This window comes from Aythya ferina, assembly GCF_964211825.1.
Source record: "Aythya ferina genome assembly, chromosome: 1".
Lineage (NCBI taxonomy): Eukaryota > Metazoa > Chordata > Aves > Anseriformes > Anatidae > Aythya > Aythya ferina.
The window spans coordinates 198,679,628-198,695,612 of record NC_140296.1 but is presented as its reverse complement, the minus strand read 5'-3'; the positions used below and the strand labels follow the sequence as shown (position 1 = coordinate 198,695,612).

The 15,985-nt window shown below is 36.5% G+C and overlaps 1 protein-coding gene across 4 annotated transcripts in view; it reads left to right on the top strand.

The window, feature by feature from the left end:
• Positions 1-15,985, top strand: part of SEMA3D (semaphorin 3D) — a 143,468-nt gene that overhangs the window by 67,305 nt on the left and 60,178 nt on the right. For all 4 annotated transcript variants that reach the window (XM_084495289.1, XM_084495288.1, XM_084495286.1 and 1 more), the window contains exons 4-6: positions 8,445-8,507; positions 10,503-10,622; positions 14,811-14,904. In XM_084495289.1, coding sequence (XP_084351415.1) covers positions 8,445-8,507; positions 10,503-10,622; positions 14,811-14,904 — 277 coding nt within the window. The remainder of the gene's footprint in view (positions 1-8,444; positions 8,508-10,502; positions 10,623-14,810; positions 14,905-15,985) is intronic.

Here is a 15,985-nt window from a genome sequence, read left to right as displayed (position 1 = left end):
AAATAGTTGTGAAGAAATTCTGCACCTTTTTGTAACTCCAGTGCTTACTAACAGTGTTAATAGGGTTATAAGTCTAAGTATTACCACTATGTGATACCTGCAGTGTGGTGCGCCCATCTCTGCAGGAATGGGGATATACTTGAAAAACATATGCATGTGTGTATATATGTATATGTGTGGTTCTTATATAAATATATATATAAACAATACCCTTCAGATATAGGTGCCTAATTTCATCTTAATTGCTCTGGTAAACCTGTCAGTCTATATAAATATCTCAATTAGGAATGAAACCAGTGGGAATTAAGCCAGCATTGAAGGGAGGCTTTGGTTGCGCCATCATGCCGGAGCCTCAGGAGTACATGCACAGCCTGAGATGTTTATTGCAGCCTTGAAGCACAGTAACACCAAGATTAATCCTTCCTAAAAAAAATATGTGCTGTATATATTATATTTCAAAGGAATTTAGCTTTCTGCCTGTTAGCAAAAGCTGTAGACTGCTTGAGGATGACACTTCACCTGTCAGGTGAAAAAGGATTGCCAGGTGACATCAGTAGAGACCTGAGAGTTATCTGGAAGTCACTGGAGATTTCTAAGTTTTGAAAGAAGGGACACAAAGACCAAAAAAATAAAAAAAAATAAAATAAGCCCAGTGGCAGGGGAGGAGGATGGTCATGAGTCCGTTTGGCAACGTGTTGGTTTCTTTTCAGTCTGTTAGTAGAGAAGGTTCTGAGAAAAGAATGAGGGTGGTGTTGAGGTCTGGCAGGGCCATGTTTTCACCTTCCTTTCATGAGGAATTAGTTCCCAGGCATTAAAGGCATGCTCATGGCCCTGCTTTTGAAACAAAAACAACTTTTCTGGATATTGCAGTTCATTAAGTACTAATTTCCACATGTTCTAGGGTATTTCCCATCCTTGTAAAATTCGTGGTAATAAAATTCTTCTATCATTTACAGTAAAACAAGACTGTTTCTATTGAGTATCTATGTAATTTAATGTGCTACTACCAAATGCTATTAACATTGTATAATGAAGCAGGAGTGTAAGAAGGAGCTATGATGGTGTTTCAAGTTAGGGATGTCCAGAGATAACTGTGATAACTATCCTTGCTAGCCCTTGGAGTGCCCTTGCCATTGATCTATGTAAAGGTTGTTTTGAAGCTCTGGAAACCTTTAAGAGTCCATAACATTGTTTGATAGAGTGAAATTTAGGCAGCTGTGTAGACAAGGTGGAAGCTTTTACTTGATGTTTACAGACACGGAACAACAGACTGAGGCAAAATGTGGAGAAAACATTATGTAACCAGGACAGAGATCCTAGGTGGAAGAGGGTGTCTCTGTTATTTCCTTTTGCATTGTTGCCATAAATTATTTTTCCATAAACATCTCCTGTTGTTTCTATATTTTACCCATATGTTTAGGTATAAAGAACAGCCAGTATCCTGCTCTCTGAAAATTCATATTGGGCTTTGACTTTTTCAAAAGTAAGATTTATTTTCAGTCTGAAGTGATAAACAAATGAGAAGCAAATTGCGTTTACCCTGAAAATGCTGGTTTATGGTTTCCTTTTAGGAGAAACAGACAGAAGGCTGAAGTCTGTTGTGGTTATACTGTGGAAAATGAAATGTAAAGGCATTGAAGCCTTTCAGGATGTAAATGAAATCAACATCTGGTTTGTTTTCTCTGAGGTTTCACACTTGCTCATAATGTACACCTGAAAATGCACTTTTCAGAAAACCCTTGAGTAGTGAAAGCATTGGCTACTTTTTCGGTTGTGCTTGGTATGGGTCAGGGTTTTAAGAGCCCTGTGGCAAGCTGATATCTGGCTTCATCTTAGACATGCAATACAAATAGCCCATTTAGTTCAGACATCTCTCTTTAATAGCCACTTGCCAAATTTGAGCTACCAAAAGTCTGCAAATGTATCATCTAAATACACAACTGTTGCTTCCCTATGACTTTCAAGTGCATTTAACTCAGATTGCTATTACCATGAAAATGAAGAACAGGATACACTGGCACTTCCCATAATCCAAATCGATCCTTATATCCCCTCTTCCCTTCCTCATGCCATATCAAATTAACTCTTTCAGAGATCCAATTTTCTGCTGTTATAAAATAATCAGAAATTCCAGTCAAATGTCTCCCTGGAGGTGTATTTCAACTATGGGAATTAGTGTGATGAATGTAGAAATAACTGTTGAAAGACGAGAGGTCTGTGGTAGATATTAAAGTAACAGAAATTTAAGAGAACTTCCCTGTTTTTCAAGGGTCTCTAAGTAGTCCTGAGAATTAGCTAACCTTTGATAAAACTTAAAAAAAGAGAAAAGTGAATAATCCAATTCTAAAAACAGTCTAAGTTTCAAATACAGGGAGAAATTCAGATAAGGCACTTAAATATATTAAAGTCCATTGTTTACTGATGCTTTAAAATATTAAATTCCAGAAAACAGCAAGTACAGCCAGAGCCAGTTATGAGAAATGCTTAGGGTAACCTTCCTCTTCGCATTTGTATATGAGAACAATCTCTGCAGTTCCCCAACTTGTGAACTTCCCATACCAGATACACGAATGCAACAGATGTGAGGTATTTAGAGACCAACTGGTATACTTGCATAGTATACTAAAAACAGCTCACTTTCCCATTAAAACACTCTTTTTTTTACAGCAAAATAATATCAAAAAAAAAAAAAAAAAAAAAAAAAAAGCATGAAATTATTTCCAGCATTTCTTAGGAAATTGTCTTAGGAAATTCAACAGATATTTCAGTAGGGTTTTTTTTTGTGACATGACCCTAGGTCAGTATACAAAAATGACAAATGTCATGATTCTCAGCAAGCAATCCATGAACACCCACTCTTACAGTATTGAGCTGTGATATTTACGGTATTGTCGTAGAAACAGTGTGATAGTCTTATCATTGGATCACTCATATCTTTTCTTCGTGCTCCTTGATCTTGCTATTTTTCCTGGTTTTTCCTTTTTCTTCAATGAATTACTAAGTTCTTAGTGAAAGAAAGGAGAAAGTCATTTTACTGGTGGGAAAACTGAGAACTGAGTGTTACAAATAGTAGGTAATGACATAGCTGGGATTAGAGTGTCTCCTAGTTTACTTCAACATTTTTGGATCATGTTGCCCTCTTTATTGCACATGTCTTATGATCACATTAGGCTAAGTCAGGATTTTTTTTTTTTTTTTTTCTTTCTTTAATCATGCAGAGGAGTAGAGGCATAGCCTCTCATGGAGGAGAGTTTCTCAGGGGGAGCACTTTGCATATGCCAGCGTGACAATGGGTTTACAGCTTGATCTGGCTTTGTTCTTTGGGTATTTCAGTTGGAATTGCCTTATGGGGAATACATTAATACCAATGAGTCTAAGCTTCTGAATTATGGTCTGTTTGCTTCACAAAGTCTTAATGGGACATTTTGACATCAAATATGTAATTTTATTGCATGCCTTCTTCTATGAAGCATCAGTACAACAAAAATGTACGACAACATAGAATAAAGTAAGGGAAGAAAGCAGACTTGCTGTATCAAGTAGCTGATTTAAATCAATGTATTTTTCTCTAAGTGCTTCCATTCACCTCTTATTCCTTCAATGTAAGAAGGAAACAGTGTCTTTCTTCACAGGACTTAAAATCAGTGACTGAGTGATACAAGACATGCTGATCAGCTGATGTCCGTAACTCCAGATACAGACACATCCTGCTGGTGCTGCATGTACCACTAATGAAACACTTTGGGGTTTCTCGTACCAGAGACTGTACTGATAGAGAAGTGCTGAAGCACGTGTGCAGCGTCAAGCACATGAGAGGTTCCAGTGAAATCCCCAGGGCTGCTGAAAGCCATCGACCTCAATGGGACACTCAAGTGCTTGCTGCTGGCACGAGCGTGACTATCTTGGGGATGTGGAGCTGGGAGGAATCAGACTGGTCAATTGGTCTCACTCCTTGCTATCACAAACCTCATACAACAGTTATTCCTTTAATAACCCAGTACAACTCTTTTGGAAGGGGTATTGTGGGATACTTTATACAACTTCTGTAGGATGGTCTTTAATACCAGAATCTTACTACTCTGATATTTCATTTTTATTTTTATTTTTATTTATGATCTATATTTATTTATGTCCAGTTTATATCATTTTCCTCTTACTATTTATAACTGTTTTTCAAAGTGCTTTGATTCTTCCTGTGGATTTGAAAGTCTTCAGTTTTATTACTGAAGTTTCTTAATTTTATGTAATTTCTAAATTTTGCTGCAGAGTGCTGTGTTTTTGCCAAGACTACTGAGGAGTACATGATATGATATGAGATATAACATTATTTCTTGAAGAACTACATCAGTAACTTCCTACCACAAGTTCTTTATTTATCAGACCATTTTTTTCTTATTAATAATTATCTAATTTCTCTGGCTGAGCTAATCAATTTCCATGTGGCGACTTATAAAATGCTTTATTGGAGCCTTTATGAAGAGGATTTTTACCACATTAATGTTCAATTCAGATATGTTATTAAGGAAAGGTACAATATTAACCAGGAGCAATGGCTCTTTACCAATTTATATTTTGTAATACCATATTTGATATTCTCTAGAAACTTAAGTTATCCATTCCATAGAAATTTTTCTGAAGTCTTGCAAACAGATGAAGTAAGACCAATAGGATTGTATCTTACTTAGGTATCTCATGTTCTCATTTCTGTGTGTGTTGTGATGGTGTGTAGTAATTTCCATTCTTTTGGAAAAGCTTTGTATCATCCCAGGTTTAGTAGCTTCATTAGAAATGATTCTTGGAAAATCTCTAACCTAATAAAGAAGTTTATTTGGAATCAGAACTCAGTGGTTTGTCTTTGAGCTATCACTTCACCAAGGGGTTTATATTCTAAGTGTTAGCCTAAGAACAAAAGTGGATAGAGAAAGTTACGTACAGAAGAACAAGGGAAATACTGGCCCATAACCAGTATTGTTAATTCATGATGGCAGCTGAAATGAAACTCACAGAACTGTGTCTAGGTAATATTTATAGTGGTATATATAGTATATATATATCACTATATATACCATAATTGTGTATATATACATATATACATATATATACACATATATATACATATATATATACACCATTATACTTAATTGATTGGTATATATAGCATCCATCAATCAATTTATGTATCAAAATCATCTATATTTTTTGAAAATTCTTTTTTTTTTTTTTTTTCTTTCCACTCTTCTTACAGTAAAAATGTATGATTGGAGGAAGGAAAAAGTTACTTTTAGAACTTACTTTGCTTCTGATCTGAAAAATATCTTTGTGGTTTCTAATGTTTTGTTTTAATCAGAAATGAATTTCCAGCTACCCTTTAATGTGATACCTTATCTGTCCTACACTTCTGTGTTATTTAATTTTGTACTCCTGGGAGGTTTTCTTTCACTCTGCTAGCAGAGAACTTATAAGCTTACAGTAATTTGGAGATTTTAATTTCTTTTCTGTTGCTAAATTTAAGAAAATATTTGTGCAATTATTTAAAAGTAATGCTAAGGTATTTTGTTTTTAATTGGTCCATAAAAGATAAAATCAGGAAACCATGACAGTAGCCCTAACCTTTGGAATTTTGATATGGATATCCTAAAAGGAAAATAAGCTGAAGCTTAAGAGAAGAAAATAATCCTGTTTAATTATATTGTTCATGTATTTCAACTAGGTAGAGTCTTCCCTTAAATTGAGTAATTGTACTTAGCTATTCTAAGATTTCTCCAGACACTATAGACCATGAAATATATCATATATATAATTTGTGCTGTTTGAAACATGAAATGATTCTGGTTTTCCATATGAATATCATTGTCATTGTTTTTATTGTTATTGTTGATACTGATACTATTATTTTCCTTTGAGGTTCAAGTTGATTTAAAAGTTAGTTGGATCACTTAACTACACTTTTCATTGACTATTTTGGCCTTGTATAATGCTAAGTACTGAGGTTGTTGAGTAGCCAGAATGTGAGACCATTGATTTTTCTTTCATAACTGACTGCGGTCTTTTCTTTTACAAAGGCAGGGAATGTGATGTCTCAACCTGACTAGTCCAGTTCGTATGACAAACATTATTTCCCATGAAGGAATCTTAACAAGAATTGAGGCTAGAGTTATATTAATGTATATTAATGAAGACATTAATATACCTGATGTCTTCAAGTGGATGTTTTCCAATATAACTGGAACTCCCAAAGCAAGGGTCCAGTACTTCTGTGCAGTCGGCAGGAAGAGGCAGGCATTTTTGAAAGCTTACAGAAGGAGATCTTGTCTGCATAACCAGACACCTAAACAATTTTGGGAGGAAAAAAAAAAAAAGTCTTCAGGAAGATCAAAGACCTCTAATACCCTTCTCTGTTGTTGATGGGGTGTGCTTGGGCAAAATTGGGCATGAAATTTATGTGACAGAGACTTGAAGAAAAGATCTCAGCTTAAGTTAACCAAGCTATTTGGAGATCCATAATTCATATTCCTCTGCCTGTTCCTTTTCATCATATTTTTTTTTTTTTCAACAGCACCGATTGTGCCTCAGCTTCTCCTTCTCCTTAACCCAATGTTTTGGCACTTGTGACAAAACAGTGCTGCAAGGGGAAGCTGTCCCACTCCACCCAGACAGAGGGCAGATGAGTTCACTGGTACTAGCTTCAACTCTTCCCAATGTTTTTGCAATGTTCCCAGTGCTTCTTGCTGTACATTCTGGAGTTGTACACTGTGTAATACAGACATGCTGGTGTGGCTGATTTCCAATTGCATTTTTGTACCTGGATGCTATCATGACATAATTCTGAGAAAATGCTCTGGGAAAATAAATTTTTACTCCAGTGCAGAGATGTTTTTATACTGCCTTATCTCTGACTTAAGGTAAATGTTGCTGTAAAGGGTTAAGGTTTATATAACTTAAAATACACTATTAGCCTCTAATCACAAAGGTAACTGCAAATTCACCGAGAGGAAATTAATTTCCTTGCAGAAAGCCAACACATCCATTAGCACTGGGAAGAGAAGAGAAAGAAATTAAATAAAAAGATGGTTTCCATATTGAGAGGAATATTGGCTGTGTGTTTGGGACTGTGATAAAGCCGTTTGACACAGGGCACTCCAGCTTTCCATCCCAGAGTCTATGTATGGGGCAAGCCACATCTTAAATGTTGCCAATATCTGGGTGAACAAAAAGGAATATTACAGAAGCTAACTCTTCTTGCATGTTTTTGAGTTACTTGTCCTTACTGGAAGATCCTTTTTAATGATTATTATAACATTTTTTTATTCATATATTCACTATTCACTGCTTAGGATTTTACCAACTGTGATTTGAGACTCGAGTAAAAAAGCGTGTATGACTACTAGCAATCTTCATATTGGTCTCTGGGATGAGGCAATTTCCTAACTAATATTTGCTCTAAAATTATTGTGATTTGTTGTTATAAATCACGAGAAATGGTTGTAGCTTTCTTTTGTCAAAATAAGGAAAAAAAGATACACACTTAGCATAATGTTTCTGAAAATTTTGGTATTTAGCTTCTTTTTTTGAATTTAGTAGAATCAAAAATATACTGGAATACTGGATAATATCAAATTCTAACTGTTTAATTGAAATCAATGAATCAGAAATGGAGCAGTTGCTCTTTGACTTTTCACCACTAATATCATTGGGGTTACAGTAACAGATAATGATTTGTCATCTGGCTCCATCTGCACTTAAACCTAATACAAAGAATTCTATAATACAAATGAAACAAAGAGAAACAGTAATAATATATGCTGCAAATTGTCTAAGGTATATGATTTTTCTCTAAACTTCTATGTCATTTTCTAAATCTTTATGTTTCACTCAGTAAACTTAGTTATTGTTGATTGATGATGTTTTAAAACAATGTGCTATTAATTTCTGTCAAATGTACTTCTTGTTCTACAAATTTCTCTTCAGTTACTTTTAGTTTTTCAAACAAAACTTCTTTTCATTTGGAAATTGGCAGTAACAGCTCACTATTTTTCTATAACTGCTTTGCCAAGTTCACTGGATCAAATTCATCATAAATGTAAATTGCCTTGTTCTGCAGTCAGTTTAGTTTCAAGATGATTTAGCTCATCTAATCTTTGAGAAAAACATGTGGTTCATAATGCTTACAAGGTGTGTTAGGTGGATCAACTAAGTACTTTAAAAAGGTAGGTATACACAAAGAAGAAATTAACAAAGAACAAAGGATTTGATTTTAAAGCCTTGATACTAGTGACAAAAAACTATACTCAAAGCCACATTTACTTCTACTCACGTAAATTCCTTTGACATGCATAAGTCAGTTTTAACTGTTCATTCAAGGAAATAGCTAAGCAGCAATCAGAGGACTATTTATAATACATATCTTAATAATATATTTTTGTATTTTTAAAATTTTCTTCCAGATTTACTGGCCTGCAGCAAAAGAAAAGGTGGAGCTATGCAAATTAGCTGGGAAAGATGCCCACGTAAGTATAGTATCTATATTTTTATTACCGCTGACAATAAAACGTGCATCCATATACTCATTTCTAAATGCATTATATAGGTTAGTAAGCAGCTTTTACACTTTTTCTTTTCAGGATTAATTGAAAAAAAGTCCTTTTCTTTTCTTTTCTTTTCTTTTCTTTTCTTTTCTTTTCTTTTCTTTTCTTTTCTTTTCTTTTCTTTTCTTTTCTTTTCTTTTCTTTTCTTTTCTTTTCTTTTCTTTTCTTTTCTTTTCTTTCTTTCCTTTCCTTTCCTTTCCTTTCCTTTCCTTTCCTTTCCTTTCCTTTCCTTTCCTTTCCTTTCCTTTCCTTTCCTTTCCTTTCCTTTCCTTTCCTTTCCTTTCCTTTCCTTTCCTTTCCTTTCCTTTCCTTTCCTTTCCTTTCCTTTCCTTTCCTTTCCTTTCCTTTCCTTTCCTTTCCTTTCCTTTCCTTTCCTTTCCTTTCCTTTCCGTCATTGAATTTCTTTAAATGTTGATGCTTCAAGAAAAATATTCAATATTAAGAGCAGCAATCATACTTAGCCATTCTTGTATGTAATGAATTTAGTTGAAAGATGAATGGACTTTCCTCTGAAATTTATTGTGAGAAAGGTTCCCCTGAAATCTTTTCTTTCCCATTGCAGTGCTCCTCTTTCCTTGGAAATATCCTGAATGTAACTTCATTATACTTCATTGATGAATCAGAGTAGAAGTGGACACTACAAATTAACTTAACTTGTAGACAGCTGCAGTTAAGGTTAAAACAAGATCTCAGCCTCATTAGTGTTTCCCTGGAACCACAAATCTTCTTTAAGAAGTCTCCGTGTATATAAGGTGCATTCATATATACAATAAAACTTTCATATCTCTTTTGCATAGCACAGATTACATCGTGTCTAGAGTCCACTAGAAATGTAAACATTTCCCAGCTGTATAATAAAATTTCTTCCTTTTCTCTCCACAAATCCCATGCTTTCTGTCCAGCTTGTCTGTTATCAAGGTGGACTCCAACTCAGAACAGTCTTTGTGCTCTTGTCTGAGGAATTCCAACTTTTTATCCTAACTTATTGCTACCCTTATCTTTACAGCAGACAAAAGCCAAACAACACCTCTGCTGAACACTGGGAAAGTTCTGATACTGGTCTATATGGAGGATTTGTGCTGATCTATTCCTATCCTAAGACAAAAGGAAAGGCATGAGAGAAAATTAGTTTCTAACATACATCAAAACTATCTCCTTTTTGCTTCCTGCATTGTCTCTGCACTTACGCGTAGGATGGTCTCTTGGACCTATACAAAACTTTTGTGCACTACCTTATTATATGTGCACATATTTCTTTAATTTTGGGGAAAACTACAACTTGCCTTTATATCCAGCTCATCCTTACAGTAAGTGGCATCTGTGCCACTTGCCATCTGTACCAGACATGACCAAGCCCAGCTAGAGCCAAGACTTGACCTGAGCATCCCAAAGGACTCACAGGAATTTCCAAATAAAGGTGACCAACTGTGGTTGGTGCAAAGAGAGGTCACTTGCACAAAACATCCCCTTGGAAGTATGGTGAAGGCCTTCAGATTGCCACAAGGATTTCTATCATGTAATCTTCAGTGCTAAAGCTTGTGCAGAACCCTTAATCAGGAGCAAAGGTGGGAGGATTTGTGGGCAGATTAATCCAGTGGCTATTTGACCTTTGTTGACAGGGGATGTGTCCACAGCATATACTGAAGAGATGTCCTCTAAACTATACTGTTACCACATAGCTTCTCATGTCTGTAAGTGTTACAACAGAAAGGCTTACAAATCTGATTGATGAGCTGCTTGGTACATTGCCACTGTAAAATTTTAGCCATCACAACTTTGATCTATCTAGTAAACAGTCACTGCTACAGTAATTTTGAGGTTAAACACAAGGATATTATGGCTAAAACCTAGTACAATAATGTCAAAGAGAAAAATAAACATAACAATTAACATTTCTCTCCTTTCCTTTCACAACAGACAGAATGTGCCAATTTTATCAGGGTTCTTCAGCCCTACAACCGAACCCATGTTTACGTCTGTGGCACAGGAGCATTTCACCCTCTCTGTGGATACATTGAACTTGGCACTCACAAAGAGGTAATTTAATTTCCTTGCTACTCTGACATGTCAAGGAGTAACCCTTGTCTTGTTTAGCATTCATCACAGATTGAAAAATACCCTGTGAGTGTATAAAAAATGAACTGACAGCAGCTTGCCTAAATAACAGAGTAAATGGCAGATTTTTTAGGTCAGACGGGAACTTGTGTTCTCACATTTGATATGTGTGTATCGCTTTTGAACAAAGCACTTTCCTTGGTAAGACTTACTACGCAATGCTTTTTGGAATGACATTTCTACATGATTAACTAAGTGAAGAGCACATTTAACCCAGATATCTTTCTTTCTAGTAAGTCATTTCTGCACATATTTTCTACTTACATACACACACACAATGCAGAGTTCAAGATGACATTCAATGCTCTACTTTTTAAGGTACACATATACCCTGTTCCTCAGGGCTTGTTTCCCTGTAAGGGTAGTACAGAGTTTGTAAATGGTCTCTGAGCTGAAGGATGGTATCTCAGGCTTTGCAGCTGGTTTGCAGCCCTATCACTGAGGAAATGCTGGGTATCCTCCATCACAAGTGGCATAGTCCTGGACTGAATTTAGCGGCTGATTGGTCTTCATTTGCTGGTGACAAAGAAATCTCTATCCTAAGTGGCAAATGTTTGAGACCTAACCCCCACAACAGTGTTGTGTCAAGCAACCACTTAATACACAAGTCTCTTTTTAACTCCTATATGTATCACACCTTGGCTATATTTATAACACTGGCTCTGTTCTCAGACAGTGTCTGGATGTGACCTGTCTGGCTGCTTGCCTGCATTGCAGGCTTACAGTGCTGCTGTAGAAATAGCTTTATTTTTTTCTCAGGGTCTAAGTGAAATACTAGAATATAAGAAAAGAGGTTTAATGATATGTTATTAAATGCAATACCCTGAAATATGTACACATTGGATTTATTCTGACATACAAAATCAAGGGCAGATGCTCCCAGGGAGAAAAAAAAAAAAAAAAAAAAAAAAGGATGTGAGGGGATGGGTATTAATGCTAGCCCTGACTGAGACTCATTTTATTCCATAAAATTGTGGGTTGATTGACCAGGGGTCTGCCCAAGTTGCAGAGAACTGAACTATCTGAATTCTGCATTGTGGTGTTCTTTTCCTAATAAGCCATTAATAAAACGTATACTGAATAATAGATAGGGCTTGCAAATAAATATTTTAGGCTTTTTTTTTCTTTCTTTTTTTTTTTTCTTAATTTCCTTGAATATTCCAATTGAAACAACTGGATCCCTTGTACTGTGTTGATTCCTTAGCATGAATAATTAAATATAAAGCTGAACTGAGCAGAACAACTCTCAGCAAAAGTTTAAGTAAGTCTCTGGTTTACCTCTGGATCATTAACGAGATTCCTTATCCACTCCGCCACTGCAACTTTATTTGTGAAGTCTGTTTTCATCAGACTTTATAAAGTTATGGAGTTGGCCTGATTGTTCAGTCTGGCAGTCAGTCGAGACATGGGGTCTGTCTCAATTAGACGTGACCAATTACCTTATGAGAGGAAATGGAAGAAGAATTCCCATATTGTATTTCCTAATCCCCTCACTGTCTCCCAGTCTTGCCTCTCCTGCACTCACTGGTTGCTCAGCTGTAGTGGTGAGCTGTGCAGCATTCATCATTACTCCCACCTCCTCAGATGGTGCAGATCTTTTACAACCTCCTACTGAAATAACAGTTTGAATGAGACATGGTTTAGTGGGTAATATTGGTGATAGGGGGATGGTTGGATCAGATGACCTTGGAGGTCTTTTTCAACCTTAATGATTCTATGATTCAACGTTTTCCCTTTCTTCCAAACACCATATATCCACTGTCCTGGCACTGTCTGTCCAGATAAATCTGACAATAGCACAAGGGTGCTGGGTCTGGTCTCCTTGCAAACCCATTGTTCTGAATTTGACAGACAGTTGAAAATGTCTTATGGTCCTCCTGGTTGCAGGAACTGAAGCCAGGAGTACTGTATGGAAATTCAGGGTGCTTCTGTTGCAGATCTGTTTTTTTCTCTGGCCTGTAAGGATGAAGAGTGGATATTTGGTAATTAGCAACCTCTACAGGAAGCTGTGGGATGCTTGGGAGAGTCAAGGACTGAGACAGCCTCATGGAGACTGTGCAATCAGGCAGTGCCCTGCTGACCTTTGGAAGCAGCAGAGGGTCTGCCCAGTGGTCTGCTGGCTGGTGCCAGTGCTGCAAAAACAGGCAGGAAAAGAGTGTGGATCAGGTGACTCAAAACCACAGCACACACTGCTTTTGAAGCAGTACAAATCCCCTACAGGATCACACAATTAAAGGGGATTAAAGTCCTAGTCTTGCTATTACTGAAGTCACTGCCAAAACTTCTCTTGGCTGGTGAAGACGAGGTTTGGCCCGGTCGGTGCCGTTAGCCACAGCTCTCCAAGGGATGCTCTTTTCTTTGAAAGCTTTGTCCAAAGTGAAAGCAGGAGTTTAATTCTGTGTGAATACCTGGTAGTGTCCATTAGTTTGTCTGGGTGCAGTCTGAAATATTTGATGGTGATCTACAAAGACCTCGGTCTCTGGATTACTGCTGGATATTGGGACAGTCTCTTGGCATGTGATACTGCAACGGTCCTCTGAGCAGCTCAGGATTGAATTTCTTGGAAGAAATGAGAATGGGACATTAGCAATGTATTGCCAGCAAAATAATGCTCAGTTCTTAATTCAGTTTTGTCCTCACTGTGCTCTGGCTCAGTTCAGTAGCCTGAGAGTTTGGTTTGCCTGATATCCACAGGTTTGAGAGGATAACAAGGGTTCTTGTTGGATTATTAAATTCTGATTTATAGCAGACAGTATTGCTGGAGAAAATGGAATTTATCTTCGTAGATTGGAATTGATTCTTTTTCCCTCTTAAGTAAGGAGATTAATTATTAAACATCCTGGGCTTTTGTCCTCTGAGCCTAGAGAATTTAAGAGACTTCTCAACGAAATAGAACAGCTTGGTTATTTATAATCTGATGCTCTATTAGCATGAATTGAATTAATGTGTTATGAAGTCTGATCTTATGTGTCTATCTTTAGACATAGTAAGCTCAGTTGCACTCTTCAGTCCTCTTGTAAGGCAGAGGTATAGAAATAAATAATTAAAGTCACTTCACCATTTTTTAAATGATGGTTTAAATCACAGTTTTTTCTTTGAAACTAACTTCAAATGTTGTATCTCTGCAATTAACATTAAACTGACAATAATTTGATTCCTGACCACTAGTCAGGTCATGTGATTTTTAAATGTCATTGTAAATAAGAGAATATATTAAAAACACCTCTGTAGGCAATCTCCCTTCTCTAAAAACAATAAAATTGTGAAAATCAAATTTCTGAACCTACAAAGACTTCATGTATCTGAGTAATCATTTTGCCTTCTGAGGACATTTGGGTTTCAGTTAAGTGTGCTTTTAGGAAGCTAGTGAAAGGAACAAGTGAAACTGACCACTGTAGCAATTCAAAACTATAGCAAAACTTCAAATTAATGCTTACAAAAATTGAATCAGAAATATAAGATTCCCCACTGAAATCATCAGAAATTGTTTTAAAATAATTTATTTTCTTAACCTCCCTCTATGCCCTTGTTCTGAGACCTAAGCGTTAATCACACTGTATTTGGGAACTTTAAGGAAGGATCTATTCTAATATCTCTTGTATCATTAGCCTTGTTAAAAATAACAAGAGAGAACATATGCTGCTCTTATTTAAAGGGGTCTGAACTGTGTCTGCCACAAACATTATTCAGCAGTCCCTAGAGAAATTTAGGAGTCAGCCAGAATCCCATCTGGGTCTCCTGTTGCAACACAGTCTATCAGCACTTTCTCAAATAGAAGCCAGTGCCTTTTAAGTACAATTCAGCCTTTAATTTGAATAGCAAAGAGCATTGGATCTTTTTTTTTTTTTTTCTGAAAATAATTTTATTTTTCCAAGATTTATTTATTTATTTATTTATTTTTGCTATGGAGTGAATGAGATACATTAAAACAATGAGTGAAAAAATAAATAAATAAAAAATCCAGATATAAAACAGAGACATGGACTGTAAACATCAATCCTGACATGACAGCTACATGATCTAATACACCTTCACTTCATATGTTAGCAGAACAGTCTGAGTTTTTTCTCTGCAGCCACACCAGGCTAATGAATATGTGTTTATTCTCAGGAAACAGCATTCAGACTGGATACCCAGAACCTGGAGTCGGGCAGATTGAAATGCCCTTTTGATCCTCAGCAGCCGTTTGCATCTGTGATGGCAGGTAAGAAACCATCAGAGCCAGACGCTCAGTGGCTTCATGGGCAGACACCAGGGTCAGAGGCTCAGCAGATGTCACTGGTGGAGAAACTCTGGCCGTGGTTGTGCTTCCGATGCTGCTTTATGCTCTGGGACCTGGGGGAGCCTTCAGACTGCAGACACCAAACAGTTGGAAGTGCAGCAACACAAACAGAGAAATTTGAGTGGCTGTGAAACCTCTGAGCAGGATTTCATTCTCACCCAGTCATTTATCCTTTAAGAAGACAACAACAACAACAACAAAAAACCACATGGACAGACAATGTTTCAAGCACTTCTGGGCCTCTTTCCACAATTATCAATATGTTCTGCCCTTTGAAGTCTGCTGACATCCACTATTTCCATAAATACATTTTCGAGGTTTCTATTTACTCGAGTAGCCACTTCTGAAGCTGGAAGACTAAGAACAAGATAGCACAATTGTTGCGTGCCTCACAGCGCTGTGTGGTCTGACATTTGGTGCTGAGGAATGTCAGCTTGACCTCTGGATTTCAAACCACTATAAGAGCTACTTTTGTCATGGTTTGGTTCATAGCTTTGGACAATTTTCATTTAACTTGTCCATCAAGCCTATGAATACAAGATAAGAGTGAAGCACCATGACGTTTTCATTTACAGCCAAAGAGTAGTGGTGACAATGCTTTGAAGTATCAGTCACTCTGTGTTATAAAAAGAATATGACTAATGTTCAGTCTTTATTCTCAGATAGTAAGATAGATGATTTGTGATTCTGACCCAACAGATGGGGCAGGACTTCCTTTATTAAAAACAATAGATTAAAGCCAGTGCTTATTCTTCTCAGAGATCCCTAGAACTGTTTAATGACCGTGAAGTCTATTTTTAAAATGGAATTCTAGAAACTTTAACTATTTCTTTTTCTTAATGCAATATAGCTCCATGATTTATTATAGAGTTGGCTAATTTCAGTAGCACTCTAGTACATCGACTTCTTTATTAAATCTTGTGAAATGAAGAAGCTGCTGTACTTTAGCTAACTAAACCATGAACTTTGGTACATAAGAATTTTATGGCTAGATAATATTAAT